A 27539-nucleotide genomic window follows, 5' to 3' on the forward strand; every position below is an offset into this window, starting at 1 on the left:
CTGACTTTTGTTTAGGTTCTCCTGTGAACATTAGCTGTAGAGCCTTTCTGGGGATTGGAAAGCAAAATATAGCCGTTGTTGCATGGGAGGTTAATGAAATCAAAGCTGAATATCTCAACACTTCAAGGTTTCGTGAAGACCATCAATTGTAAGCACAGAATCATGTGAAATAATTTTCATATTTTGCAAGCTGTGCCTATCCTTTAACAACTAACAGTAACAACTTTCTCTACTAGTTTTATGAGACGTGATCGGGAATATTATGGAGAGTCCATTTTAACTATTGAGGAAGTAACGGAAGAGGATCTTCTGTCGAATTTCACATGTGTAGCACTAAACGAAATAGAAAATGTAATGCTCACGGTGACATTACAGCTCAAAGTGCCTTGTAAGGGTAAGGTACCTTTCAATGTTCATACAGTTTGAAGAATCAGAAACATGTGGTGGTTTGTTTCAGCTGGCAAAAGTAAAATAAAAAAGTACCATCCCTCCCACTGCCACCCCACATTGTCAAACTATACAACACATATATATATATATACTATACATCTATATATACGCACACTATAATATGGAGAGTTTTGTTGGTAGATTTGTGGAGATCTGGTCTTGAAGCTTCAGGATAAAATCCTGGCAAAATTCCTATTGACTTTGCTAGGGTCAGGATTTCACCCTCGGAGTCTAGTGCTCTGAGGCAGGGGTTCTCAACCTTTTTCTTTCTGAGCCCCCAGACTCTAAAAACTCTCCAGGGCCACATGTGCCACAATAACGGGTTTTCTGCATATAAAAGCTGGGGCTGGCCTTAGGGGTTAGCAAGCAGGGCAACTGCCTGGGGCCCCATGCCACAGGGCCTCCCAGGAAGCTACTTTGCTCAGACTTTGCTTCAGCAGCGGGTGGTGGGGCTCAGGCTTCAGCCCCATGCAGTGGGGTTTTGGCTTTCTGCCCTGGACCCTAGCGAGTCTAACACTGTTCTTGCTTGGTGGACCCCCTGAAACCTGCTTGCGGCCCCCGAGAGGGCCCCGGACCCCTAGTTGAGAACCACTGCTCTGAAGGATAGGATTCTGCTCAGTGTAAGTGTGGAGTGTTGCATGTGTAGTGTAAATGAGAGATTCAAAATGACATGCAGGGGATCCAAAACTGCATTCATGAGAATGTCGCTGCCAAATCACTCTTTCCTTGTGGCCAGATTAACCTTCCTTGAATCTATGCAAAGCAACCACTTACCCATGTGCTGAGCACCACAGCCCTGTGCAGCCTGCTGTGCACCACAGAAGGACCCCAGGATCAAGATCTGAGTCACAGATCAGTGTGTGGAATAGCTCTGATACGAGTTTCTGTTTCTGTTATCAGCAATGTTCAAATACTCTTTTTATCGCTTTTTGAAAAGAAACTATTGCTGTTAGTGCAAGACAAAGTCAGGAAACACAAAATCTTTAAGATCTTAAAAAAAAAAAGTTGAAGGTGGAGCTGCCAGTTCTTGTAGAGCCAAAGGACTGCCCTTTCCCCCTCTCCTATTCTAGTCAGGTTCTTATGTCACCCTCATCACCCTAGTATCTGCACACCTTCCAGAAGTGAACTAAGCAATGTGACCAGCATTCTCTCCCCAAGGGAGAATTGTGTGCGCAGTGATTTGGTTTGGTAGGGGGCTACTTTGGAGGTTGTTGTTTTTTTCATGTACATGCCGCTAAATGTGTATGTGAGAGAAGAAGTCAGATTGAAGAAGTGCACCATGCACTTGGAGCAGAAGGTAGTGAGGTTTGGGATGGTCCTTAGCTCCTGGGAGAGTTTGTTCCAATCTCAGACCGGCCCCCAAGAAAGTTCTATGTCCTGAACAGGTGAGCTTGACTTTATAATAGAAAGTTCCATTGTGCCTGAGGAGCAAAGCTTTTAATTATGGTCTCCATTCCAGAGCTTTGGGTGGTCTTTTAGGCTACATCTACATTACACATTACTGGCGGTGACATGCATAATATGCGTAGCTACACATTGCACTGAAAAGCACACCATGTCCACACTCTGGTGTGTAGCCACATATGTCAGAGAAAGGCTCTGGTACAGGGAAGGCAGTGGGAAAAGCCTTTAGCAGCTCGGCACTACAAGAGCTTTTCACTGTGGTGCGGCACCTCCCCGCACCAGAGCCTTTCCCCGCTGCCAGAGTTTTTCCCTGTGGTGGGGCAAAGGCTCTGGCAGCGGGGCACCGTCAGAGACTTTCCCTGCTGCCTGTAGTCTTTCCACATGGCATGGAACTGCTGGAGCCTTTTCCCAGTGCTGGACCCCATACCCGCTGCTGCAGTATTTTCCTGGGTTGGAGAAGGGCTCCAGAAGTGGGGAGGCAGTGGGCACTACACAACTAAAAGTAGCAGTGTAGCTGGGGAGGCATAGTTTGAACAAGTAGAGAGCTGTGTAGAGTATGCATTCAGGTATGTACCCACACCCTTCTGGTCTGTCTTTGCTCACCTAAGCTGTGCCTCACCATCTACACTGCTATTTATACCTGTGCTCTGGGGACTATGCGTGTATGTACACTACACCCCACCAGAAGAAGAGTGCAGTGTAGACGCACTGCTAAGCGCAGGTCATTGAGTGCCTTGGAAATCAGACCTTGGCCGTGACTTGATCATCTATGGGAAGCAGCATAAAGAACAGGTTTGATATGCTCACAGTATCCCGTGTTGCTGAGGAGATGTACTTCAGTGTCACTGGCGTTTCCAAAGGGCTGATGGCTTCGTGCTCAGATATATTGCACTGTGATAGTTCAAGACATACAGTGATGAAGCCTTGTATAACTGAGGCAAGGCCATCATCCATCAGGATGGGATGGAATCTCCTAGCCATCCAGCGATGGTAGGAAGTGTTGCTCGGAGATGCTGCTGTGTGTGAGTTTAGCGTCAGTGAGGAATTCACTCCTAAGCTATGGACTGAATTGACCTCTTGTGGGTGTGCACCTTCAATCAAAGGAAAGTAAAGCCCGTGGGGCAGCCCCTGCAGTAATGTTGCTAACCATAGGTATGGTAATATATATCTCTTGTTGTGGTTCATATACAGCTGGATGAAGGAAACAATGACTAGCTGTGTATGTGATTTTCAGTGAAAGAACAAATTTTTGTCTCTCTGAATTCTGGGCAATGTGATCATGAAGTATCTGGTCCTTGCTGTAGACAAATCCTATTTTGTTTTTATCCATAGGTCATCAATAATAGTTCATGAAAGGCTCTTGAATGTGCCCACTTTGCTGCTGCCAGTGTGTGTGATGTCTGTCCCCCTCTGTCTAGTGCTGCTATCGCCAAGACCCCTACTTCTGTCACTCTTGACTGCTGGTGCCACCTCCAGGAGTGCTTATCCCCTGCTGTAGCTGCCTCCCCTCCTTCCTAGCATGGCTCAACAATACTTATGATGAAATGACAGTAGCTGGCATTTAAATTTAACCATTGATACAGTAGGGATTTCTTGTACCGGATGAATTATAACCTTGCAATAAAAGTCATGTAAAATGTCTCCCTTGTTGTTTTTTCCTGAAACAAGCAGACTTTTAAACAAATCCAATATCCTCCTCCTTCACCCTTTTCTTCCACTGTCGAGAACCCTGTGCAGGGCCTCCCAGTGCCCTCTGCTGCCCCATTGTTAGTGGCTCTTCCCCATCCATCCGTGCAGTCCCCTTCTGCCGGTGATGTGCCTCCAACCTTTTCACAATTATTATTTGTATCACAGGAGCGCGGAGAGACTCTGTGGAGGATTAGAGCCTCATTGTGCTAGGCACTGTACAAACACATAGAGACCGTCCCTGCCTCAGAGAACTTACAGTCAAGATGGAAAGCAGTGCTATTTTACAAAAAGAGAACTGAGGTAGAGAGGGATTAAGTGACTTGCCCAAAGTCACACAGGAAGTCTGTGGCAGAGCTGGAACTGAGCCCAGATCTCCTGAGTCCCAGTCAATTGCCTTAACTACAAGACTATCCTTAAATACAATGTCCCCCTTAATTTGTATTAGCAGGTGGAAGGGTGACAAAGGGGTGAGGGTTGTGCTCACAATCAGGAGCGGGGAGGGATTGTGAAATCTATTCTTCCAGCCGCTCTTCCTCCCCCCTCCCCCCATGTAAAACAAAAGTGCTTTCTCATTATCACTGCCGAGGAAGGAGGTGACACCTCTAGGCAAACATGCTTAGATTAAGTTTATTTCAGTGGAAATGTTTGCATTTCCTTCCCTTGGAATATACACAATGTATGTAGATTTGAAGTGTATGTGAAGATCTGTAGGAGGGCCTGGGGTGTCTGTCCCAAAGATTTTTCTTTTTTAGTTTGTTTAATGACAGGGGCATGGTGCAACCCACTGCCTTCCAAAAACAATAAATCAGCTTTTCAGACACCTCTTATGTCACCAAAGATCCTTGCATACTTCTGGTGCTATACATAATAGTATTACAAATATCATAAAATCATGTAAGAGAGACAAGGTGATCAACTTCTATTGGTGTGAGAGACAATCTTTTGAACTTACACAGAAGTTGGTCCAGTAAAACATATTACCCCACCCACCTTGTCTCTAATATCCTGGGACCAACACAGCTACAACAACACTACATACATAAAATTATGCAGTCAGCTCTATCTGGGATGATTTGGAAGTATCCAGAAGGTGGTGAACTCTTTCAGTGGCAGGGAAATTGCACATACTGTCCTTCCACTTTAGTACCAGAATTTTAATGAGGAGCTCCTGGGAATCTCTAGAGTCCCTTCAACTACCTCTCTACCTCCTACCTCTCTCCCACCCTTCCCTCGCCTTCACCACCATCTGCCTCTACTTATGTGGTATGGCTCTTCCAGTGTACACTGTATCTTCTACCACTACTACTTCTCTGAGTGACTCTTCCTCCCAAGCTAGCCTTCCCTTTCCATCACTATCTCTAATCCACCCCATACACACTATTTTTTCTCCCATGTGAATATTACTCCAGTCCTCCATCCTACTCTCTCCTACTTCCTTTTCCCCACAAACACAAGATTCCTTTCTCATGCAATCAACAGGCCCAAACACTCCTAATTCAAACACCAAGTCTCATCCCATACTCCACATTCATGGTTTGTCCCTGATATCTTCTGATTCCTCCTCTCTCAAGCCCAGGTCATGGAAAAGACGTTCCTGATGTCTCCTGACCCCTTTTCACAGGAACAACAGGCTGCTCCACTGCCTCCAGATGCTCCCATCTTCCTCTCCTTTGACCCATAGAGGGCGATCACCACATCCTCAGGATTCCCTCTGGCAGTATCTGACTGTCAGAAGCTGGGAGTGAATGACAGGGGTTGGATCACTCAGTGATTGCAAGGTTCTGTTCATTCCCTTTAAAGCACCTGGTATTGGCCACTGTCGGAAGACAGGATACTGGGCTAGACTATTGATCTGACCCAGTGTGGCCATTCTTATGTTCTCCCCATTCCCAGACAAGCCATTTCTGACATCTTCTGAGGTCAATTCACAGACATGTTTTATCTGGTCTATATGGCGGTTTATGGAGTGTTGGTCTCTGAGCACCACAATAGCAGGTCATTCCTCACATCTCTTAATCCCCCTTTCCTGCTCCTCTTCCACAGTTAGGCCAATCTCAGTATCTCTTCCTGTTCACTAACTGGGTGCTTGAATACCTCTTAATTCTGCCCTGTCTCTTCACAGACTGGTTGCCTCTGGCATCTCTCTGTCCCTCACGCCCATTCAGAGATGTTCCACCCCGGAAATTTCTGGCTCTACCATCATAGACAGCCCTCAGCGATATCTTCCATTTCTCCCTTCATCTTGATCTGGTGTCTTCTCATCCTCATCACAGACAGGTCCATAATGTGGAAAAAAAAACTTTTCCTCTGTGCACTCTCTGCTATAGAAAATATTTACTTCTGTAGATACCAAAATCATGCTGAGCGGAGGTGGGCCTACTTCCAGAACACCAGATTCATTTTTTCTCAAATTCTTGGGAAAGTTCAGGACTGAATCTGGCACTCAGGTTTATCTCTGGAAGATAGATTTGGAAGTGAAATGCAGACATGGATCCAAAATTTGCTACTTGGATCTCTTTCTAGTTTAGAGGCAAAAGCCATTATAAAATATCGTCCGGCTGGTTTCCATCATTCTGTCCCTCTCCATTCCCCTGTTCTGTCTTCTTATCACCACCTGTCTCCTAGTGTTGTTTTGTAAAGAGCCAGCAATGCCATGTTCCCACAGCTTTTAGCTGTTACTTAAAAAAGCCCACCAACAACAAAAACCTATTAATGTGCTGATTTTAGCAGGATGAAGTAAAGTAACAATTCCGTAACCAGAAACATCTACATCGTCTTGTACAAGGTCTTCACAAGTACCCTGCCCAGAAATTGCACGGAACTCAGTTTATCTCTCCCAGAAGAACAAGGGGCTGAATCAGCCCTGTTGAGAATTGAACCCATAGTTCCAGGAAGCCCAATGTGGAGATTTCTGTCTGATGCGTATAAACTTCATAAACACAGGAAGTTTGTGACCTTTTTAACAGTTCTTGTGTATCCAGCACAAATACCAATGTCAACAGCTCCTTATAAGGCTCCTGTATTTGCTGAACTGTGGTGCTAGGGCCCAATTTTTTTATTAGCTATCTTTTAGACATTTAGACCTCAGGGCAGAACAGTCTTTATATACGTACATAATATTGTTTATATGATATCTTTATGTATTGTTGTTAATGAGAAGGATTGTTGCCATTGGATGTCTGATTGTTTCATGTCTCTTGTACCCAGTAGGAAACCTAAAAACAAAATCAAGAGTGTAGAAACCATGTCAGATTTCTCTAAATCCCAGCCATATAGGGACAAAGGATGGCATACTTTCAGCCCCTTTATTTTTCTGGCTTTTGAATGGTTTTTCTCAGAGGCTCATGCTTTTAGGTTGCCTTCCTGCTCTAAATGGTCCCGTAGTGCATTGTCTCTCTCTGGCTCACATTCTTCTGAAGAAACCACGAAACTGTAAATAGGAATAAAACAAGCTCTTCCGTTTCAAATGTTTACTTTTAGCTAATTAATTCAGAGCCAAATCCAGATCCAGCGGCCTACCAAATCTGCCCCAGGCTGTGGAGCTGCTCCAGGAAGGCTGCATCAGCCTAATCGCTGTATCAGTCTGTGCCAGATATTTATTCTCATGATCCCTATAAATCCCTGGGTGGCAAGTAGGATGGGAAAGCCTACCTATATTTTTCTCCTACCTACCACCCCCATGCACTGCCATAGAGCCAGGACTCCATGACATGAAGATGAGGTACATCCAGTTCTGCTACGTGAAGCAGGGGGCTAGATTTGCCCCCCCAAAACACACTATAAATGTAAATGTGCCTTGGAAAATGATAGTGTTTCTTCCATCATTTTTTAAAATGTACATTAGTCTGGTGGGGTGAAAGCAAATCCCTAAGCCTCAGTCCTCCAAAGGGCGCCAGGTGGATGGATCCCATGCCCACATGGAGCCCCACTGACTGCTGTGGCGCTCTGCCTGTGCCAAGTTTCTTGAAGAATCGGGTACTTAGTACTGGCTAGATATAACAGGTCAGTTTGCTGCATGAAGATGATGTTAGATTTAAGTACAAACAAAACTTGACAGTGCTATAAATTAGCCAGTGAATGTTTGTCATAATGAAAAATGGTGGGTCATAAATCTCATTGAAAACTATTTTAAAATATTTGGAACTAGAAAGTGGTTTAACAATTTCTGTCCTATTATTATTATTTTGGCAGAAATATATCTGTGCTGGAAACTTGTATGCCAAGGGCCAAATCTTCAATCTTTACTGAGCTAGCACTCCTTTTTCAGTGCAGTAAGAATGCTGCCTAACTAATATCGGAAAGACTTTGATCCTAAGTTATGGCCCAGTGTCCTTGGAGAAGGCTAAGAGGTTTTACTTAAATTTGCCTTGGCTGTAGCTTAAAATGTAACACAAGGGCTTAGGCTCATGAAAGAGAAAGCAAGAAAATAGTTTTTGTTTATAGAATTTAAACAAATAATTGTGCTTGGGTTTTTTATTTGTGAGTGAACTTGATTTTCATGAAAGAGGGTTAACATTCTAAGGTTTAAAATAACAAAAAAAACCATGCATGCCTTTAAAATCTTGACATTTATAACTCACAGTGATTAAATGTATTGAGGTATTTGCAATACTCTCTCTCTAAGTAATGATACTATTACACATACTAAGGTAATATACAGATAAATACAGTAATGTTCTATGACAATTAAGAAAAGCAAATTATTTGATATTTAAATGTGAAAACTCCTAAAAAGCCCGAGGATATGAATGTGGGGGGGAAAGATCTAAGAGTAAATAGTTCAATAGTTAGATGTGTTAAAGGTGAGACTGGTAGCACTGCCTATTATTAACGGAGCTCAATGCTTTCCATTTCACTGGCTTATAACTGTCACTCTTTAAGCTGAAATTTCATGCCAGGTTTCTCCCTCTGGCTGATTTGTGGAGTGAGGGGGAATTTCAGCCCAAATGATTTTCCCATTTCAGAAAATGAGGTTAGGAGAAAATACATTGTTTTGACCATGCTAAACATTTTGGTGACCTTTTATTTTAGAAGTTCTAATGCCCCCTGCTTTGGAGCAAGAAACTGAAATTTGGCATACGGTGGCCTTTGTGTCAGGGATGATGTGCCTTTTGCTGTTCCTGTGACAATCTTCCCAAACTGGACCAAGTTATAAACCTTAGAAAAAATTGCAGTTTGCACATGCTCAGTAGAGACTTGCTAGAGCTTTCCAGCTAAATTCCTCATGGATTCAGTCCACGCCGGGCATACTTGAGCATTGGGCTGAGCAGAACTTTCCCTTCAATTGAAGCTGTAGGCTTCTGCGGCTGGGCCAGGGCTGGGTCCAGGCACCTGAACTTAGGGGCTGCTCTAGCTATAGGCAAACTGGGCAGCTGCCTAGGGTGGCTGATTTAGCTTGGCCACACCTCTGTCATGCCAGCGGCATGGATGGGCCAAATTTGAATGGCTTGCAACCCCATGCTTCAGGCCAGAGTGCCACTCACTGAAATTTGGCCCAGCTACCCTTCTATCATGACAGAAAGGCAGCTCGCCCAAATCTGCTGCCCTATGCTTACAAGGAAGACAGCAGCACACTGAAATTTTGCCAGGGCTGCAGGTTGTCTTGAGCAGCTTTTTCCTCAACCGAGAGCAGGAAAATTGTTAAAGTAACATTATTAAGGTTGCAAAGTCAAGCACCGAAAAGTTAGGAAATGCCAGAATTAAGGTTGCCTGCACACCCTTAATCCGGCCCCCTTGTTCAGGTACATTATGACATCGTTTTTAATTACATGCTTACATACTGCTTTTTTCTACAGGACCCCTGCCTCTTTCAGTGCACAGGTTGGACCTACTCTATCTAGTAAAGGAGACTGTTGTTGGTGAGACCCCTGCCTCAATTGTTGCAGATGTTGGAAGGTGCGTAGTGAATGAGGCAGGGGACTGCAGGAGGAAAAAGGAGAGTGTCAGTTAATTCTGCCACAAAGTTCCTATGTGACATTAGGCAAGTCACGTAAACCAAACTTTTCACAGCTAGTCATTAAGTGTGTGTTCTTTATTTTCTGGGTACTTGACTTCAGCACTCTCAGCAGGAAATGAAATCAGTGGGAGCTGTGCTTTGAACATATAAAGTGCTTTATAACGATAAATACTCCGAAAAATCAGGTCCTAGGTGTCTGAAAGTGGGCACCCAAAATTAGTGGATACTTCTGGCCTCAATGTCTCTGTGCCTCAGTTCCACATCTGTAAAATGGGGATAAAACTCCCTCATCTCAGAGAGGTGTTGTAAAAATTAATGAATTAATGCAGGGGTAGGCAACCTATGGCACATATGCTGAAGGCAGCACACAAGCTGATTTTCAGTGGCACTCACACTGCCTGGGTCCTGGCCACCGGTCCAGGGGGCTCTGCATTTTAATTTAATTTTAAATGAAGCTTCTTAAACATTTTAAAAACCTTATTTGTACAACAATAGTTTAGTTATATATTATAGACTTATAGAAAGAGACCTTCTAAAAACGTTAACATTTATTACTGGCCCGCGAAACCTTAAATTAGAGTGAATAAATGAAGACTTGGCACACCACTTCTGAAAGGTTGCCGACCCCTGAATTAATGTTTTGTAAAGCCCTCAAATACAGCAATGATGATCACCAGAGAAAAGTTCAGGAGTAAACTAATAATTTCTTCAGAGCAGGTTTGACTAGTGTGCAACAAATAAGGCCCCGGGCCACACACGCTGAACAGTGAGGAGAATACAAATATTAAAATAGTTGATCATCAATTGAGCAGACCCACCCTGTGCATAGAACAAGGCTGTGATCATGTGGAATAAATAAGATGTGAATAAAGAATGTCTCATAGTGCCTAGGCACAAAAGGGCTGAATTAAGGTTGCACAGGCAATCTTAATTCTCGCATTGCCTAACCTTAATAATGTTTTTTAAAACATTTATGAGTGTGTAATATATATCTATATTTCAGTTCCGCACAGGGAAAGGTGATTTTAGTTAGAAAGATAAATTTTGTGTAAGTAGGGGTAAATAGCCCATGATTGAAATCAACAAACAAAGATTCATATAACAATTCTAGTCAGAATTCGGCTATCTTTAGGCAGGAAATTTTCCAAAAAAAAAGAAAAAGCAGGGGGGCTTGTGCATCTAAATCAGCGGTGGGCAAACTATGGCCCATGGGCCAGATCTGGCCAGTCAGGGCTTTGGATCCGGCCCATGGGATTTCCCCCTGTGGTGCCACAAGCCCCGTGCCGCTCTCAGAAGCAGCCGGCACCATGTCACTGGGACTTGGGGGGAGGCGGGTGGAGGGCTCCATGTGCTGCCCTCACCTCCAGGCACTGCCCCCTGCAGCTCCCATTGGCTGGAAGTGGGGAACCGCGGCTAATGGGAGCTGCAGGGGAGGTACCTGGAGGTGTGGCAAGGGCAGCGCGTGGAGTCCTGTGCTCCCTCCCCCAGGGGCCGTGCAGGGGTGTGGTGAGCTGTGCGGCATGACATGAGGCCAGGGGCCCCTGTGCGTGGGGCCCCTGTGCGTGCTACTGCCACTCCGGAGCCACTTTAGGTAAGCAGTGCCGGGCCGTAGCCTGAACCCCTTCTGCACCCCACCCTCCAACTCCCTGCCCTAAGCCCTCTGCCAGCACCTCACACCCTCCTGCACCCTGACCCCCTGCCCTGAGCTCCCTGCTGCACCCCCGTGCACCCCAACCCCCTGCCTTAAGCTCCCACTTCACCCCCATGCACCCCAACTCCCTGCCCTGAGCCCCCTGCCTGCAGCTCACACCCCAACTCCCTGCCTTGAGCCCCCTCCCATACCCTGCACTCCCTCCCACACCCCAACCCCCTGCCCTGGCCCTCCATACAATTTCCCCACCTGGATGTGGCCCTCGGCCAAAAAAGTTTGTCCACCCCTGATTTAAATACTTTAGGTGCTTCTGAAAATCTTCCCAGACACCAGAAGTATTATAAATAAATTCAAAATCAAAATTTGGGAAGCCAGCAAGGTGGGTATCTTACCTTCAGTATCCAATTTGTCTTCTACTTCTCTGATCCACTGTAAGAAGAGAAGCTTTAATGTAATCAAAATAAAAAAAGAAATATTTTCCCCATCTTTATTCCAGTGATTTGGATGGGAAAAAAAACTAAGGCCTCAAAGCCCAAAGTAAGCAATTCTGCTAGTTAACACATGAATTTATTTCTGGAGGCCTGTGTGACATTTGATACATCAAGAAATACAAGAACCTCTTTATCTAAAAAGAAAATATCACCTCTCTTCTTTTCATCATAGCAAATAACATTTAATGGCTACCAGATAGTTAAAAATAACATCCTTCATGCATGTGATGGATTTACTGAACATGTTAAAAAGTTTAGATATTTGCTTGGGAGGGTTGAAGTCATCCATAGAAATTTGAAAATTATTCATAGAATTGTACTAGCTTGGGAAACCCCCAAGCAGATATCTTACTAATCTTACAAAACTCCTATCTAGTCATCAGTTTTCATACGGAGGTACATATTGTCTTTAATTAATCCTCTCATGAGTGACTTGTACCATCCTTCTCTAGTTTCCAGAGTTGTTAATATTTCTTAGATTTCATTTGTGTGTTTTTAGCTAACTCATACTCTGTCTTTGAGTCAGACATTTTAACAGCTAAGGGGTGATGGGCATGAATGGGTGTAACTTCACTGAAATCCAGGAAGTTGAAGTTTGTGGAGCTACACCCATTTACACCAGCTGAGGATCTGGTCCAAGGAGTCCAATTACTTTTCTAAAGAACCAAGCTTCTTATACAGGTATCACAATAAAATGTAATTGTAGAAGTGGCTGTGGCATCAAAAAGTTAGCAGTAGATATGTTTTCAGCTATTTCAACAGCTTCACATACAGTGGCTGATAAAGGTGAACAAAATAGAGACTGTGATGTGAGAGAAATTTTCCTTCCACCTCATTTTGTGTCACAGGAGTAACTGCTAATGTATAGATCAGTGGTTCTCAAACTATGGGTCAGGACCCCACACCGGATCGTAAATGTGTTTTAGGGTTGCCAACTTTGGTTGGATGAATTACTGGAGGTTTCATCACATGACATTATGTTTAATTAAAGATACTCCAGGACAATCCTGGAGGGTTGGCAATCCTACTCCATTTTAATGGGGTCACCAGGGCTGCCATTAGACTTGCTGTGGGCCAGGGCTGAAGCCAAACCCAAGGGCTTCAGTCCTGTGGGGTTCAGGTTACAGGCCCCCTGCCTGGGGCTGAAGTCCTTGGGCTTTGGCATTGATCCCCTCCCCACCCAGGGCAGGCTCAGGCTTCAGTCCCCCTCCCGGGTTGGGTAGTAATTTTTGTTGTCAGAAGGGAGTCGTGATGCAATGAAGTTTGAGAACCCCTGGCTAGATGCAGCTCAGCATTGTTATTCTGCTTGTATGGAGGGGAGATACAGCAAAAAATACATTAATCTAAGGCAGGATCTCTCTTAGCACAGCTGCTATCTCCTCATCCCACACTCCCCACCCCATGTCCCCTGATGTCATCTGAGGCGGGTGGGGCTGACGGTGAGGTCCTCTCTGCAAAGCAGCTACAATCACTCCACCCCGTGATCTCACCTCTGATGGGAAAGGACAAATGTTGGGGGCCTGCTTGGTATGGTAGCTGCTTTATACCTTGGAGATAAAGGCTTACAAACCTCACCCAGCCCTGAAATGGCATATGGGAGGCAGGCTAGTGTGGGGAGTGACTATAACACTCCCAATACACAGTCCCTGACATAACCTCCTGGAATGGAGCTGAAAGTGGGGTCTTCTGGACGCATCAGCTACTGCTCACTGTGGGAGGTTCTTTTAATCCCTTTACTCCTTAACATCCTATCCGGGATCTGTGTGAGAGGCAGAGGACAGGGCCCAGCTACTAGCATCTTTAATACTAATACTGTCTTTTTTTTTCTTTTCTTGGCAGGAGATAATCACAGCACCTACACAACAATAGGGATTCTTGTTTTGTTAGTTATAATAGTCCTCTTGCTCATACTTTACCATTTTTTCCGAACTGATATTGTCCTACTGTGTCAGGGGATATTTAAACCCTACAAAACCCAGGATGGTGAGTAAGAATTATGCAAAAGATAAGGGGGTGGGGAGGGAAATGCAAGAGGTAAATTGCTCTGAAATGGCTTAATTGCATAACTGTTTATTGCATCCCATGTACTTTGGGCCTGATTCTCCACTCTGTTACTCCTTGTGAAGTCATTTATACCCAGGCAACATAAGGGTAAAGTGGTAACATTCTGATCTCGCAGTGTTGCATGCTCACTTTGCACAAGTGTGAATGGCCAGCTAATTGGCAAGGCAGTGGAGAACCAGGCCCTTTATAAAATATGAAGGCTGTTTCCTAAATTTAGTATGGGGGCATGTATTTTGATGTACAAATACTAACCTTGAGGTAAGTTAGATTTAGATAGGCTCCCTAACCACCTGCAGTCCCTGTGTAAAGCCCTTTGTTCTCATGGGCTCTGTGTAAGTGCTCTTAGTGTATTATGAAAAAAAGCATTTCAACCCAAAGAAAATCCTTGTTTAATACTCTAGAGGGACAGTGCAAATATGATAAATAAGGCTAACAATATTAATTGTTGTAAGAGTGCCCAGAGAATAGAATGGGCACCTGTTAATAGAAGAACAGCTTTTATAAATCAAAGCAAAAATACACACATAAATAATAGACAGGTAACTGTTTTTTAAAAGGTTTCTTTGAGAAGGCACTTTTTATTTAACAGGTAATGTAAGTGAAGAACTTCAGGATATAGTCATTGCTGCTCTATGGCAAAACATAATGAAAATTTGTGCAAAACCAACCTGCTAATATGCACTGAGTTAATTCTGGCAAGTCTTCATTTATTGCATGCACCTTCTTTTCTATCTAACTTTATTTTACTTAAGGCAATTCACTTTTCTTTTGCATGGCACCTTCCTTTATATCCCAAAGCACCATTCAGAGTTCATTAACATTTACAGTCAAATACAGGTGGGAGACTTAAAAATGGAAAAAGAAAATGGAGGAAACAGAGTCCCTGTTTAGGAGGAAGTAAAAGGAGGAAAGACCAGTCCAGGAGAGGAAGTAGATGTCAGATTGAGGAGATGGCAACAAACCAAATATGGTTAAGATTAGAGGGGAGAAGGAGATGAAGGGAGAGATGTTTGAAGGAGATGAAGAGCATAACAGAGACAATGGAGAATTTGAAGTAGGCCTTGGATGTGATTGCGACACCATAGCTTGAGTAAACAGTACCTTCACGCAGATACATGAGGTATCATGTGAGTGAGGGGTAATTTCCACAAGCAGAAAGACTTCAAATGTACTATCTGGTCTCAGCATGTCAAAGGATGTTACTACAGTGTTTCTCAAACTGGGGTCGCCGCTTGTGTAGGGAAAGCCCCTGGCGGGCTAGACCGGTTTGTTTACCTGTCCTGTCTGCAGGTCCGGCTGATTGCGGCTCCCACTGGCCGTGGATCGCTGCTGCAGGCCAACGGGGGCTGCTGGAAGCGGCGGCCAGTAAGTTCCTCAGCCCGCGCCGCTTCCAGCAGCTCCCATTGGCCTGGAGCAGCGAACCACGGCCAGTGGGAGCCGCAATCGGCCGGACCTGTGGATGGGACAGGTAAACAAACCGGCCCAGCCCACCAGGGGCTTTCCCTACACAAGCGGCGACCCCAGTTTGAGAAACACTGTGTTACTGGCTTATGATGCCACCGAAGGAACAAATGCTGAAAATTATATTGGATTCATGCTGACATCTGTTGGTTTGTTTAATTCTTACTATATGACTAGTCTGGATTGTTGAATTTAGGGAGACAGTCTTTTGCACTGTAAATTTCCACACGTGCCTCAGTGTTTGCAGGATCAGGGCCTAAATCATGACACCCATAATGGTAAAACATCAATGATATTGCTGCACCTTTTTTTTAGATTACAAATATCCATATGTTGATTTACAAGCTTCTGCTTTACAGAAAGGTCTAATTAAATCTATTTCAAAAGATTAATTTTTCTTTTCTAACTCTTGAAATAACTACTTTTCATCCACACTAACAGCAATGTGCTTTCCCCTTGTTTCAACTTGCAGATGGGAAGATATACGATGCATATGTTATCTATCCCAAAAATCGCACTAATGAAGCTAATTTTGTGGAATATTTTGTTCACCAGATTTTGCCAGATGTTCTAGAAAATAAACACGGATATAAACTGTGTATTTATGGGCGAGACATGTTGCCTGGGGAAGGTAAGGATCAAAAGCTATTTTGTGGTGAATGACTTGTGGTTTGGGGGCGGTTTGTGATCCTAGGTATTAGCCCATGCTGGGGACTAAGGAGTCTCTTTATGCTCTTGTGCAGGTTACTCACATTGTGGGCAGCAGTGTGTGAGAGTAGCCTCTGTGGAGCTGCTACTCTCCCTCTGCACAGATGGGTGAGGAGCACATGGGCAGAGCCAGAGGATGTAGCTTTTGCTGGCTGGTGTGCCAGGGACAGTAATCTGCAGATTAGAGGCACAAATTATTTACCGCCTTTCTGAAGAAACGGGGAACCATGAACTAGATTTTGACTCTTTTAGGTGTGTCTACATTGGAGCTAGAGGTATAATTCCAGTTTGAGCAGATGTGCTCATACTAGTTCTGATTGAACTAGCATGCTAAAAATAGCAGTGTAGCCCTGGCTGCACAGGTGGCAGGATGAGCTGCCTAGAGTGCATACCTGGGATCTCGGATGGGATTGTACTTGTGTTGGCTAACCTGTCCTGGTGCTCATGCCACAGCAGCTACGCTTCTATTTTTAGCACTCTAGCTCAATCACAGCTTGTGCGGGTTTGTCAGCCAAACCAGAAATTATACTACCAGCTGTAGTGTAGACGTACCCAAAGGCAAAATCTGGTTCACATTCTGCTTGTGGGACAGTGCCTCAGAAGCAGACTTAGGACTTGTGGCAAAGTCACAGCTAAATCCAATGTGAGCAGCTTTTCAAGAAACAGAAAAGGGAAAAATCACAGACTAACAGTTTAGGATTCAATCCTACAGCTCTTTCTCATAATTGTATGCACACTGATATTTCCTGAGGGATATCTTGCATGAGTAGGGTAGCAGGATCTGGCTATAAATCACTAATCAAATACTCATTGGCAATGTAATAAAGGACTGATGTAATCACTAGTCTTCAGAAAACTTTGAGGTAAGAGTCCAGTTGATTTCAGTCCCTTCATCATTGGCACTCTCTATCACTGAAATACAGTTGCATAGGAAAAGTCAAATGCCACGACTAGATTTAAAACAAGGATTGGGTAATTGTTGGCTGGTAATCTTAGATAGATATGATTGATAAAATAAGGGCAATAAAATCTCACTCTATAAGGTATTTTCTGTAGGGATGGAGAAGAAATTAATTGTCCAAATACACTATACTGTTGCATAATTGGTCAAATGCATAGGGAGTGCCACAGGGTGTCTGGCCCCTTTTAAAAGGCTGTATGGAAAGATGAACTCCAAGAAGGGGCCAGAAAAAGAACAGTGGGAAGCTGTTTGAAAACTCTTCAGGAAAGAAGGTAGGCCCAGAGAGGGCAGAGATTCAAAGAGGGTTAAAAAAAAAAAAAAGAGTACACCTCTCCTGTGATTGGAGAACATTATTTCCAGTTGACTGTTGGGAAGGAAACTGAGGACTGCATCCCAGAAAAGGTAACTGAATGGCTGAAGAACCAGGTGTGGAGAAGTAGGAGATGACAAAGGTCTGCTTGAAAGATGATGGATTGAGTTATCTCTAATGCTAATAAATAAACCAGCAGTGGGGTTATTTAACGGAAAAAGGGTTTCTGTGCAGTAATTGAAGAGAACTTGAAGAGAAGTATAGTTGTGACTGGACCAATAGGTCCATTTTTGGCCAGCTGAGGGCACACTTGGATGACCCCAGCTGATGATAGGGGAATATTGTCTTCCTGTGAAATGTCAAATATTGATCTCTGATAATTGCAGGATCCTGGACTTTGTGAATCAATGGTCAAATCTGGTTTGACAAATGCTATGTTCCAAAATGAAATTTCAGCTCTCAGATCTACAGTAGTTTAGCTGTGATTTTTGTTAATAAAAACACAGCTATTGCGTGTCTCCTTAGGATTTGCATATGTTTGTAGACTAGACAGGATGTTTCTTGCACTAATATGGATTTGTCTGTGTTCGTTTTGTCAACCCAATTCTGATAATAGTCATAAAAGCCCACACCATGTTCTTGAACTCTGTACACAACTTCTACTGAAATTATACACACAGATTAGGAGGAAGTTATGGCTCTATGTGTGTGTGTACTGGATCATTTACCAATTTTTTTTTCTTTCTTCATAAAACTGGATCATATTGTTCCATCTATTTTTAAAGAGAATTTCCCATAGATTGTGGAGAGTTGTGCATAGAAATGACTGGTATGATATGGATCACCTATCCAATGCCGCAACATCCTTGTATCATTCCCAGAATCCCAGGAGTGAGTAGCAAAGGAGTGAAAGCCTATTAATCTGACTGTACCATATGTCTGCACTCCTGAAAAGAAATATGTGAGAAGCTGATTATGCAGTTCAGAGCTGTATATAGCCAGCCAGTTCTCCATGGGAATCAGTTTGAGAACTTCTGATATAATTCTCAATTATCCATTGAATTTTACCTTAGGTTTTCAAAACTATGTAAAGCACCAAAATTAGAAATGCCCTCTAAATAGTGGGCACTGGTAATTAAGAATCCTCAGTGTATGAAGGTTTCAAATAAAGAGAGCATTTGCAATAAACCCTTGATTACTGTATGCTTTTCAGCGTCTATTCATAATGAGAGACTAATGCAGATTAAAGTGAGACAGGTTATTTTCAGTGAAAATATATATGGAGAGAGGAGTCTGTAAATGTCTCACAATCTTGTGATTTTTTTTTTGCATATTATTAGATGCAGCCAGTGCATTAGAAATGAGAATACAGAAGAGCAGGAGACTGATAATCATTCTAACACCACAGCTAATTCAGTGTGAGGAATTTGGTTATGAACATCAGATTGCCTTATACAATGCCCTCATTCAGAACAATATAAAGGTGATCCTCCTTGAAATGGAGACAATTGGGAACTATGAGGGCTTGCAAGAATCCCTCAGGTACATCATCAAGCAGCAAGGTACCATAAAATGGAAAGAGAAGCACAAAGAATGCCCACATGCATCCAACTCTAAATTCTGGAAACTTGTGAGGTACCATATGCCACTGAGACACAAGCCTTCGCAACTCAACCATGCAGTGTAAATAGATAATTTTCTTAAATACTGTTACTTTGTCTGTTTGAATTGTCTGCTCCGGTTTGCTTTCTGTAAATATCAGGATATAGTTCCTTCTTACTCTACACAAAATTTAAAAGAATGGTAACAAACTAAAATCCTCTTCCTTACTTCATCATTCTGTGAAGTAACCATGTTGCCTAACTGGTGGTCGCTCTAGTCTTTCCCCTAAATTCTCCTTCTTGTCTTATCATCTCACTATATCTTATCTAATACTGGTTCTAATTCTGGGTTCTACTATCTTTGTGGTGCTACATTGACATGTATCTGATAGCAGGATCAGAGGCTTCGTTTGTAAGCTCTTCATTTTAGGGACTGGGACTCTTCTGGTTTTGGGAGGCTCCTATAACACAATGAGATGCCATTATAAATAAAATTATAACAACATACTAGTAATAATTAAGAAATGCTTTAGATGCTGCTGCTTATGTATTTTTGAATGCTTGGAATAAAAAATTTGAAATGTGAATAAAAATACATTCTTTATATAGGTAGTGAATTTATCTCTGTAATGTCAAAAAAAAGAAATTAAAATATCACTCCGGTGTACTTTCATTGCACTGTAAACATTTTCTTAAAATTAAAATTTTAAAGCTAAATTTACAGAAAGATGATTTTAATGAAAATTGCTACATTTTCAAAATAATCAGCAAAATTAATTGTGTATAGTTAAATATTGTGGCTGTGCTTGATATTGGATTCTGAAGTAAAATAGGATATTTTGTATGCTTGATTGTTTCAGGTATCTTTTTCTCTTAGGTTCATGAGAGTTTGCAAGAATAATTCCAGATTCTGGTCCAGTAAGATCTTGTAAAACTCAGAGAAGAATCTGTGGGTTTGCTTAATTGAAAATCAAGCAATGACTTCTATCAGCTCTTGCAAGAAAATAGGGGCCTCTTATGTATGTCTTTGCATGTGAACATGGGAAAGAGCAAGCTATGCAGAAAATAAGAGAGAAATTCTTACAAGCGATTGAAAAAGCATGTGTGTTATAAGGTTCCTCATAGAAGAGCCTGAAAGTCCAGATTTTTTTTTTCTGTATTGATAAGAAGGGTTTTCTTGTGTGAATAGGTTTTCTTGAATGGTCAAAATGTTGCAAAGACAGCACACTTGTTTCTATCTGTAAATAATAGTTTACTTGCTTTTTTAAGTAGAGATAGTTGAAAATTCATCGTGGGTTTTCAGGTTTTTTTGTTTTGTTTGTTTGACAAATTGTCTAAATTTTCAGCTATTTTGGTGAAATTTCTTGGTGGAATATTTTTCCACTAACCAGCTATATTTGACAATATGTTTGACATTAATTTGTCTTAGCTGAAAATGTACAAATTCAGCCAGGTTGTAGATCAGATTTCCTCTGAGTTTGTGCCTGTTTGATTGGATCCCTGGCAAATTTACCCCTCCCTTTACTTTAATATCTATTTCTAAATAGAGAATCCTGCCCCAGATATCTGTCATGTATGTATCCCAAAATATGTGTTGCATTAGAATATTCAGAAAGATGTGTTGGAATAAAATAGAAACATTCATCTCTGAGAACTGATCTGTTTTTCTGTTTGTAAAGAAGAGTCAGATCACCCTCTAGTGGGTGAATGGAATTATTAAATAGAGGTCAGTGTTAGATTGCAGTCAGCTTAAAACACTTTTAATAGAAGTAAATACAGCCGCCCAGTTTCTCAGCTTGTGTAAACTGGAATGGTGTATTGAAGTCAATGGAGCTACACTGATTTACATGTCCTGAGGATCTGAGAGAGCAGACAGGGCTTTTGAGGTACTAGGTCCACTATCCCAATAAAGAATAAAATACCCCTTGCAAAAGGCCTGATTTACCACTGCAGTACTCCAGCTGTATACAGTTGTAACTCCACTGAGCCAGATTCACTGGTATGATTGCGATGCTTGGCATTGCTGAGCGGCACAAAGCAGCCAGAGCATATCAATGGCTCTGGCCACTGATTTCACTTGAATTATGTCAGTAAAACTGCAGTAATGCAGTGGTAAATCAGGCACATTTTCTGATGTGTATTTTTCTATATACCACATTTGTCATGAGGTAAAAACTATAAATTTGGTACCATAATATTACAGCTAACTTTAATTCACATCACTGTGGACTCTGTTGTGCAGTAATTGTCCATCAAAGGAACTGTTTTCTATGTAACAGGGGTAAATATCATTTGTGTGGTAATAGCGTCTCTATTTCTCAGCCTTGGAAAAATTTTCATTTTGAAGATAATGTAGTCAGCTGATCAGAGACTTTTTATAGCAGAGTTAATATACAAAGGGAATTATGTCCCTGATCCATTCATATGTTGAAAAAGTTAAACTTTGTTATAGCCCATTCAAACAAAATGTTACCAACCCGCATAGTATTTGCTGGCTTTCTTAAAGCCTAGGCCTTGGGGAATCATTTTCTTCTGTGATAATCTCAGCTTTTATTTATGAATTTTTAAAAAGTAAGTTTCTAGCCCACCTGGTTATGGAGAAAAGCTCAAAAAGATTAATCTTAAAGGGTCAGAAAGCAGAAGGCAAATAAAAAACCCCATAATTTATTATTTGTTTAAAATCTCATGATTATTAAGCCACTGCCATGAGTTGGGGGCCTGGTTTTAGAACACCTGGGGCTGGCAATATTGCAGTGGACCTTTAACATGAGTTAATGCCTACTTGAGAATTGACTGGATGCAGAGATGAGAGGCTAGACTAACCGAATATCACAAGCTAAAGGCGAAGTACTGTTTTTTCCTGTGGTCATGAGTCTAAGATGTGTTGCTATTTAAGACGGAAGTTGTTTTGCAACTAAGTTCTCATGTTCCAGTTTTAGAAGTTAGACGAACTGCTTAGACAGAAAAGAATCTTGAATAGAAAAAAAAAAAAGATTGTGTGAAAACTCATTTAAAGCAAATAACATTCACAAGACATTTAATCAGGTGACCATGGCAGTCTCAGTATGCCACATTTTTCAGTCTCAGTTTGATTTTCATGATGATCAGTTCATGTTGCAGTCCTGAAGAGTGGATATTTCCTATTGTCAGGAAATTGTTGCTTTTCTGTTATAAGGCAGTTGTGTTCTCTGTGTACTCAACATTGGACTTGATTCTTCTCTGACACCAGTGTAAATGAGAACTCACTGTGAGATCAAAATCAGGACTATTAATATAGCCAAGGGTCAGATCTGTGGTCAGCTGGGTGGGGTGTGACAAGCCATTACTGCTATGCATGAGAAGTAGGAGAGCCAGACTGAGGTTCTGGATGGTATCACAGACCCAGTCACGCTACTAACCACTTTGTACCTATTGTCGTGTGTTTTTCCTGATGGGGCACCCATCCATGCATAGATTCAGCAAAAAGCACATGCTCCTGCTTTGGCCCATTCTTTCCCCAACACAGTCCACCAGTGAACCAGCCTGTCACCACCACTCAGCGTCTCCCGCAGACTAAGGATTTGTTTATAGGTAGAGTTAAAGCATGGCAAGCTGGGTTGTAAATCTACAGCACTCGAGCAGGCGGTGCAGTAACTGTCCCTGTGGATCCAGATACTGCACACTAAAAATTCCCTAGTGCGCGTTGAGTTACTCTGATTTGAAACAGCAGTATGCAAAGCACACTAGGGAGCTTTTAGTGCTCAGCAGCAAGGTCCACGTGGATAGTTAGTGCGTGGTACCTTGGAGCGCTGTAGATTTACACCCCAGGATGCCATGTGCTAACTTGCTGTATGGACATGCCCTAAGCCAATCCTGGCCTACCATGTGCCACAACCCGGTAACCCACCAAGAACCTATATCTATGCCTTTTCTCAGCCCCCATGTACCTCTGTTTCTCAGGCCATGCCAACGCACCTGACCCCTTCTCTTTTACCAGTTCTTACCCACCATCCTAGCACCCTCATGTGTCTATTCCCTCCCCCCGGAACACAATCACCTTTGTAAACAGCTTTGTAACCCTGACCTCCCTCCCAGCAGCCTACTCAGGGTCAATTGAACCAATCTATTGCTGGCAGTCCTGCTCCACCCTAGGCCCTTCCCCCTATGGTAATGACCCAGTCGTAAATGCAAGGTCAGAGCGGGGTTGGGTGACCCCGTCCCAGCCCATCTTTCCAAGCAGGCCCTGCACCGTGGCACAATGCTTCAAACATGCTGCAATTGCTGTCACCAGCCCAAAAATCTAAAACACAAATATAAGCAGTGGTTTGCAGAGAACATCCCCATATACACCCCCCTTCTGCCCACATTATAGATAGAGGATGTGTCTTCCATCTCTACACAACATTGAGTCTACGACAAAACCACATAGACACAGTTGTGTTCCAAATAAATGTTTTTAACACATATATACATTGTTGCTCCATACCATAAGCACTTAGTAGCTTCTGCAATAGAAGACAGGGAGGCCCACTACATAACTCCCCAACTATTTAAAGGGGTACTTCCCAATTCCTCTACATTGCAGGTATTCCGTGTTGCACTACTATATTATGCAAGATGCAGCATGCCAGGAATATCCCATTGACCCATCTGGGCCTATACTGCAGTGTGCCACCAGACAGATGGAGACACCTCCACTGAATCCTTAGGATGCTGAAGGCTCTCTCACTATTACTGGCTGAGTGGTTTAGTGGGCATGATGATAATGGGTTTTGGTTTCAGTCTGAGGGTTGACAATGGCATCATGAACCATGTCGTGTGGGCTATTGTCCACAGGTGCCAAATTTCAGCTTTCCCTGGGGGTGCTTCACCCCTGCTCCACCCTAGGCCCTACCCCCACTCCACCCAAGGCCCCACCCTTGCTCTGCCTCTTCCTGCCCCACACCTTCCCTCCCCCTCCCCTTGCCTCTAGCCTGCCACCGAACAGCTAATTGGCGGTGGACAGTAGGCGCTGTGGGGGAAGAGGGAGGAGCTGATTGGTGGGGCCCACTGAACAGCTGATTGGTGGGTGGCTGGTGGGTGCTGAGCACCCACTGTTTTTTTCCATGGGTGCTCCAGCCCCAGAGCTCACGTGGAGTTGGCACTATGATATTGTCTCTCTCCTGGGAAGGAAACATGTGAAGCAAGGGGAAAGAACCCATATCATTATGCATGTCTTGCACTGTAATATTGGCAGTGGGCTGGGATGGCTGTGGCAGGCATTGTTTAAGCTGGGGTGAGGGATGCCCATATAAGGTGTGCTTGGTCACGGAAGGAAGGGGTGGGGATGCACTGTGTGTGTGTGGGGGGGGGCGAGGGTGTGTGTGTGAATTTCCTATCTAGCAGGCACCCTGCTGGGAACTCCTCTTTGATGAAGTGCCTTGAGGGTCCTGCCATCGCCCAGATGTGTGAGTCATGGCAGGATCCAGGATGAAATCCATGAACAGGAGTTGTGCGTTGCAGGCAGCCATCATGTTGAGAGTGTATGTTGTATATCTATTAATGTAAGGTATGCATCTATACTCAGTTTACTTGTGGTGAGATAAGTTCCATCCTCAACTCTGAGTACAGATGGGAAATGCAGTAACAAACACCCACATATTGATCAGTTTGTCTATGCATTGGGAAACCGATGTAGTCAAGGGTGTAGTTCAGCAGAACCTCAGGAATTGGTGCACTATGTAGGAGGCAGTGGACTGGATTATTCCTGTGGTCTGGCCTATGAGTCTCTGGAATGATCCAGTAGCCAGAATACCCAAGGCAGGTGTGACCCTGATGGGCTCTAGGAGTGCCTGGCTCCATTGTATGATAGTGTAGAGATTATCATTGGGCAATTTACAGAGGTCATGGATGGACTTGTGGGTCAGCCTATATCTCTGTATGCAGACTTGCTCAGGCAGCCCAAGGAAGCTGCTGGTAGGTGTGAGGGTGTGGGTATCTCCGTGCCCCCTCCAGCTCAGCACTGGTCTCCATTTGCACTGTCTCCTTCATCTCTATTAGGAATCGTACTACGGAGCTGTTCCAAATGATTTTCTGCTCTCCGGCCTCACCGCCTCAACCCAGCATCTCAGTTCTCTTCTTACTCCCTCTTCCATTCACTGGTGACCCTCCTCACTAGTTCTCACCCAGCCCTTTCCCCACTTCCTGAGGATGCCCTCGCAGCTTCCTGGCCCTACCTGGCTGGGTTCCACCTGCCCCACCTTATCTGACTACCTGAACTTTCCATACACTCTTCTCTTCCCCTGCTGTATCCCATTACCACCCCCCTCCACCCCGATCACCTAACCCAGTCCTCATCCCTGAGCAACTAAACTCTGTCAAACTCAAAAATGTCTCCCCACACACATCTGTTTCTCTGGCTCCTGCCAATAACTCTCACGTTCACCCTGAAGTTCCTTCCCACCTTGTGTCTTTTGAATGAGCGTATTGCTGTCACTCACCTATTAGTGGCCCACATGTGGCTCTTCTGATGCAGGCTATGGCAGGTGACAGGTGTCAGGTTTGATCCCTCTATGCCTATAGCCATGTCTACACTACACAATTATGTCAACCTCAGTTACATTGGCATACAGCCGCTGCAGTTATTACATCACTTGTACATTTGAACACTTTGCACCTTGTGTCAGCAATGCATGTCTTCACCAGGAGTTCTTATATCAATGTAGAGAGCAGTGCACTGTGGGTAGGTATTCCACTGTGAAACTTGCCACCATCCAGTTGGTGTTTTGGAAAGTTTTTGCAATGCCTGATGGGGGGCTGAAACAAGTTGCGCAGGGGTAACTGAAAGCATGCTATCAATTTCCCATAATGCAGTGTTCTCCATCCCATAATTTCATCTGCATACCATAGTATATTACACCTTCTTTTCAAAATCTGCACAAACCTGCATGTCCCTCCCCACTGCCTGCCATTTCTGACAGAATCATGGAGACTGCACAGCTCTGAACTATTGTCAGGAGCATTGCAAGCACAGGGTGCATGATCCTCCAGTATTTGCAGAGCCACAAGAGGAGCCGTGGGGAACATGACGATTCCTTGGAGGCTAGGTTGCTGTGGCACATAGAAAGAGACAATTTCAAGGTTGTTAGTGGCACTCATGAAGCAGCTGGAGATGGAGTGCCGGTTTTGGGCCCAAGAAACAAGCACTGACTGATGGGATTGCATTGTCATGCAGGTTTGGGATAATGAGCAGAGGCTGCAGAACTTTTGGCTGTGCAAGGCCACATTCCTGCCAAACTTGCCCCAGCAAAGGGACACCAAAATGAGGGCCGCATTAACAATTGAGAAGTGAGTGGCGATTGCACAATGGAAACTCACAATGCCAGATTGCTACCGATCAGTCAGGAATCAATTTGAAGTCAGGAAATCCACTGCAAGGGACATTGTCATGCAAGTGTACAGGACCATTAATCACCTTCTGTTATGCGGAACTGTGACTCTAGGCAATGTGCAGGACATGGTGGATGATTATGCAGCAATGGGGTTCCTTAACTGTCAAGGGGTGATAGATGGCACACACATCCCTATTTTAGCACCAGACCACCTCATCACAGAGTACATCAACAGAAAGGGTTACTTTTCTATGGTAATGCAGGCACCGGTGGATCTCCAGAGACACTTTACCGACATCAATGTGGGCTGGTCAGGGAAGGTATATGATGTGTGCATCTTTAAGAACACAGGACTGTGAAGAAAGCTGCAAGCAGGGACTTTTTTTTGCAACCGTCAGATTACCATTGGGAATGTTGAAATGCCAATAGTGATCCTGGAGACCCTTGCTTCCATGCTTCATGAAGCCATATATTGGCCACCTCAACAGCACCAAGGAATACCGGTACTTCAATTATACAGGCTCAGCAGGTGCAGGATGACAGTTGAACGTGCCTTTGGTCATATGAAAGGTCACTGGCATTGTTTTCTTACAAGGTTGGGCCTCAGTGAGAAAAATATCCCAATGATTATAGCTGCATGCTGTGTCCTGGATAATATATGTGAAGCAAAGGGTGAAAAGTTTCCGCTGGGGTGGGGAGGACAGAGGTGGAACAGCTGTCTGCTGAATTTGAACAGCCAGATACAGGGCTGTTAGAAGAGCTCAGTGCGGAGCTATCTGGCTCAGGCAGGCTTTGAAAGACCATTTTAATAGTGAGCCAGAGTAGTGTGTGTTGTTGTTGTGTGCTGTACCTGACCTTGTTCTTTTGCAACCTGGTATGAATCTTGCAGTGACTGCTCCGTATGTAGGAATATAACATTGTCAATGCACCTATTAATATTGTCTGTGAATGATGTAATGGGTTCTGTGACAAAATGAAGTAATAGGATATTGGTGGGTGTCAGACCAGCTCAGCACCAGACAGCATATAAAGATTAAATAATAATATTATTTAATAATAAAGATTAATTTGTTCCAAAAATAGAATTTTATTCTGTAACATGAACCAGGCAATTAAAAAAAACATTTTAAACTTGATAAATTAAGGGAACAGAACTTATGAAGGGGAAAGAAAAACTCCATTTCAGGTACACATACATCAACAATGGCTTTCACAGGTCACGATATGTGAAGCTGTGATTGTCTTTAAAAGTCTCTCTGGGTGGAGTGGTAAGCATGGTGCTCTGACCGCTGAGGTTACATGGAATGTAGACGGGGGTATAGAGAGGTCCTAATATTGAGATCTCTATAGGCTGAAGAGGGAGGCGAACACAGGATTGTTGAACCTGCAGATCCACCAAAGTCTGCAGCATCTCTGTTCTCTGTCTGAAAAGTGCAAGCATGTC

General features: G+C 43.5%; 1 protein-coding gene across 3 annotated transcripts in view; it reads left to right on the forward strand.

Moving 5' to 3' along the window:
- Positions 1 to 20298, forward strand: part of LOC123367631 (interleukin-1 receptor-like 1) — a 72469-nt gene extending 52171 nt beyond the window's left edge. For 2 of the 3 annotated variants that reach the window (XM_045011984.1, XM_045011976.1), the window contains exons 7-12: positions 16 to 148; positions 237 to 394; positions 13481 to 13624; positions 15639 to 15797; positions 15910 to 15978; positions 18486 to 20298. In XM_045011984.1, coding sequence (XP_044867919.1) covers positions 16 to 148; positions 237 to 394; positions 13481 to 13624; positions 15639 to 15797; positions 15910 to 15978; positions 18486 to 18832 — 1010 coding nt within the window. In that variant the 3' untranslated portion in view covers positions 18833 to 20298. The remainder of the gene's footprint in view (positions 1 to 15; positions 149 to 236; positions 395 to 13480; positions 13625 to 15638; positions 15798 to 15909; positions 15979 to 18485) is intronic. The other variant, XM_045011990.1, reaches the window with a different exon arrangement.
- The last annotated feature ends 7241 nt before the right edge of the window (positions 20299 to 27539 follow it).

This window comes from Mauremys mutica, chromosome 1, assembly GCF_020497125.1.
Source record: "Mauremys mutica isolate MM-2020 ecotype Southern chromosome 1, ASM2049712v1, whole genome shotgun sequence".
In the NCBI taxonomy this organism is placed as follows: domain Eukaryota; kingdom Metazoa; phylum Chordata; order Testudines; family Geoemydidae; genus Mauremys; species Mauremys mutica.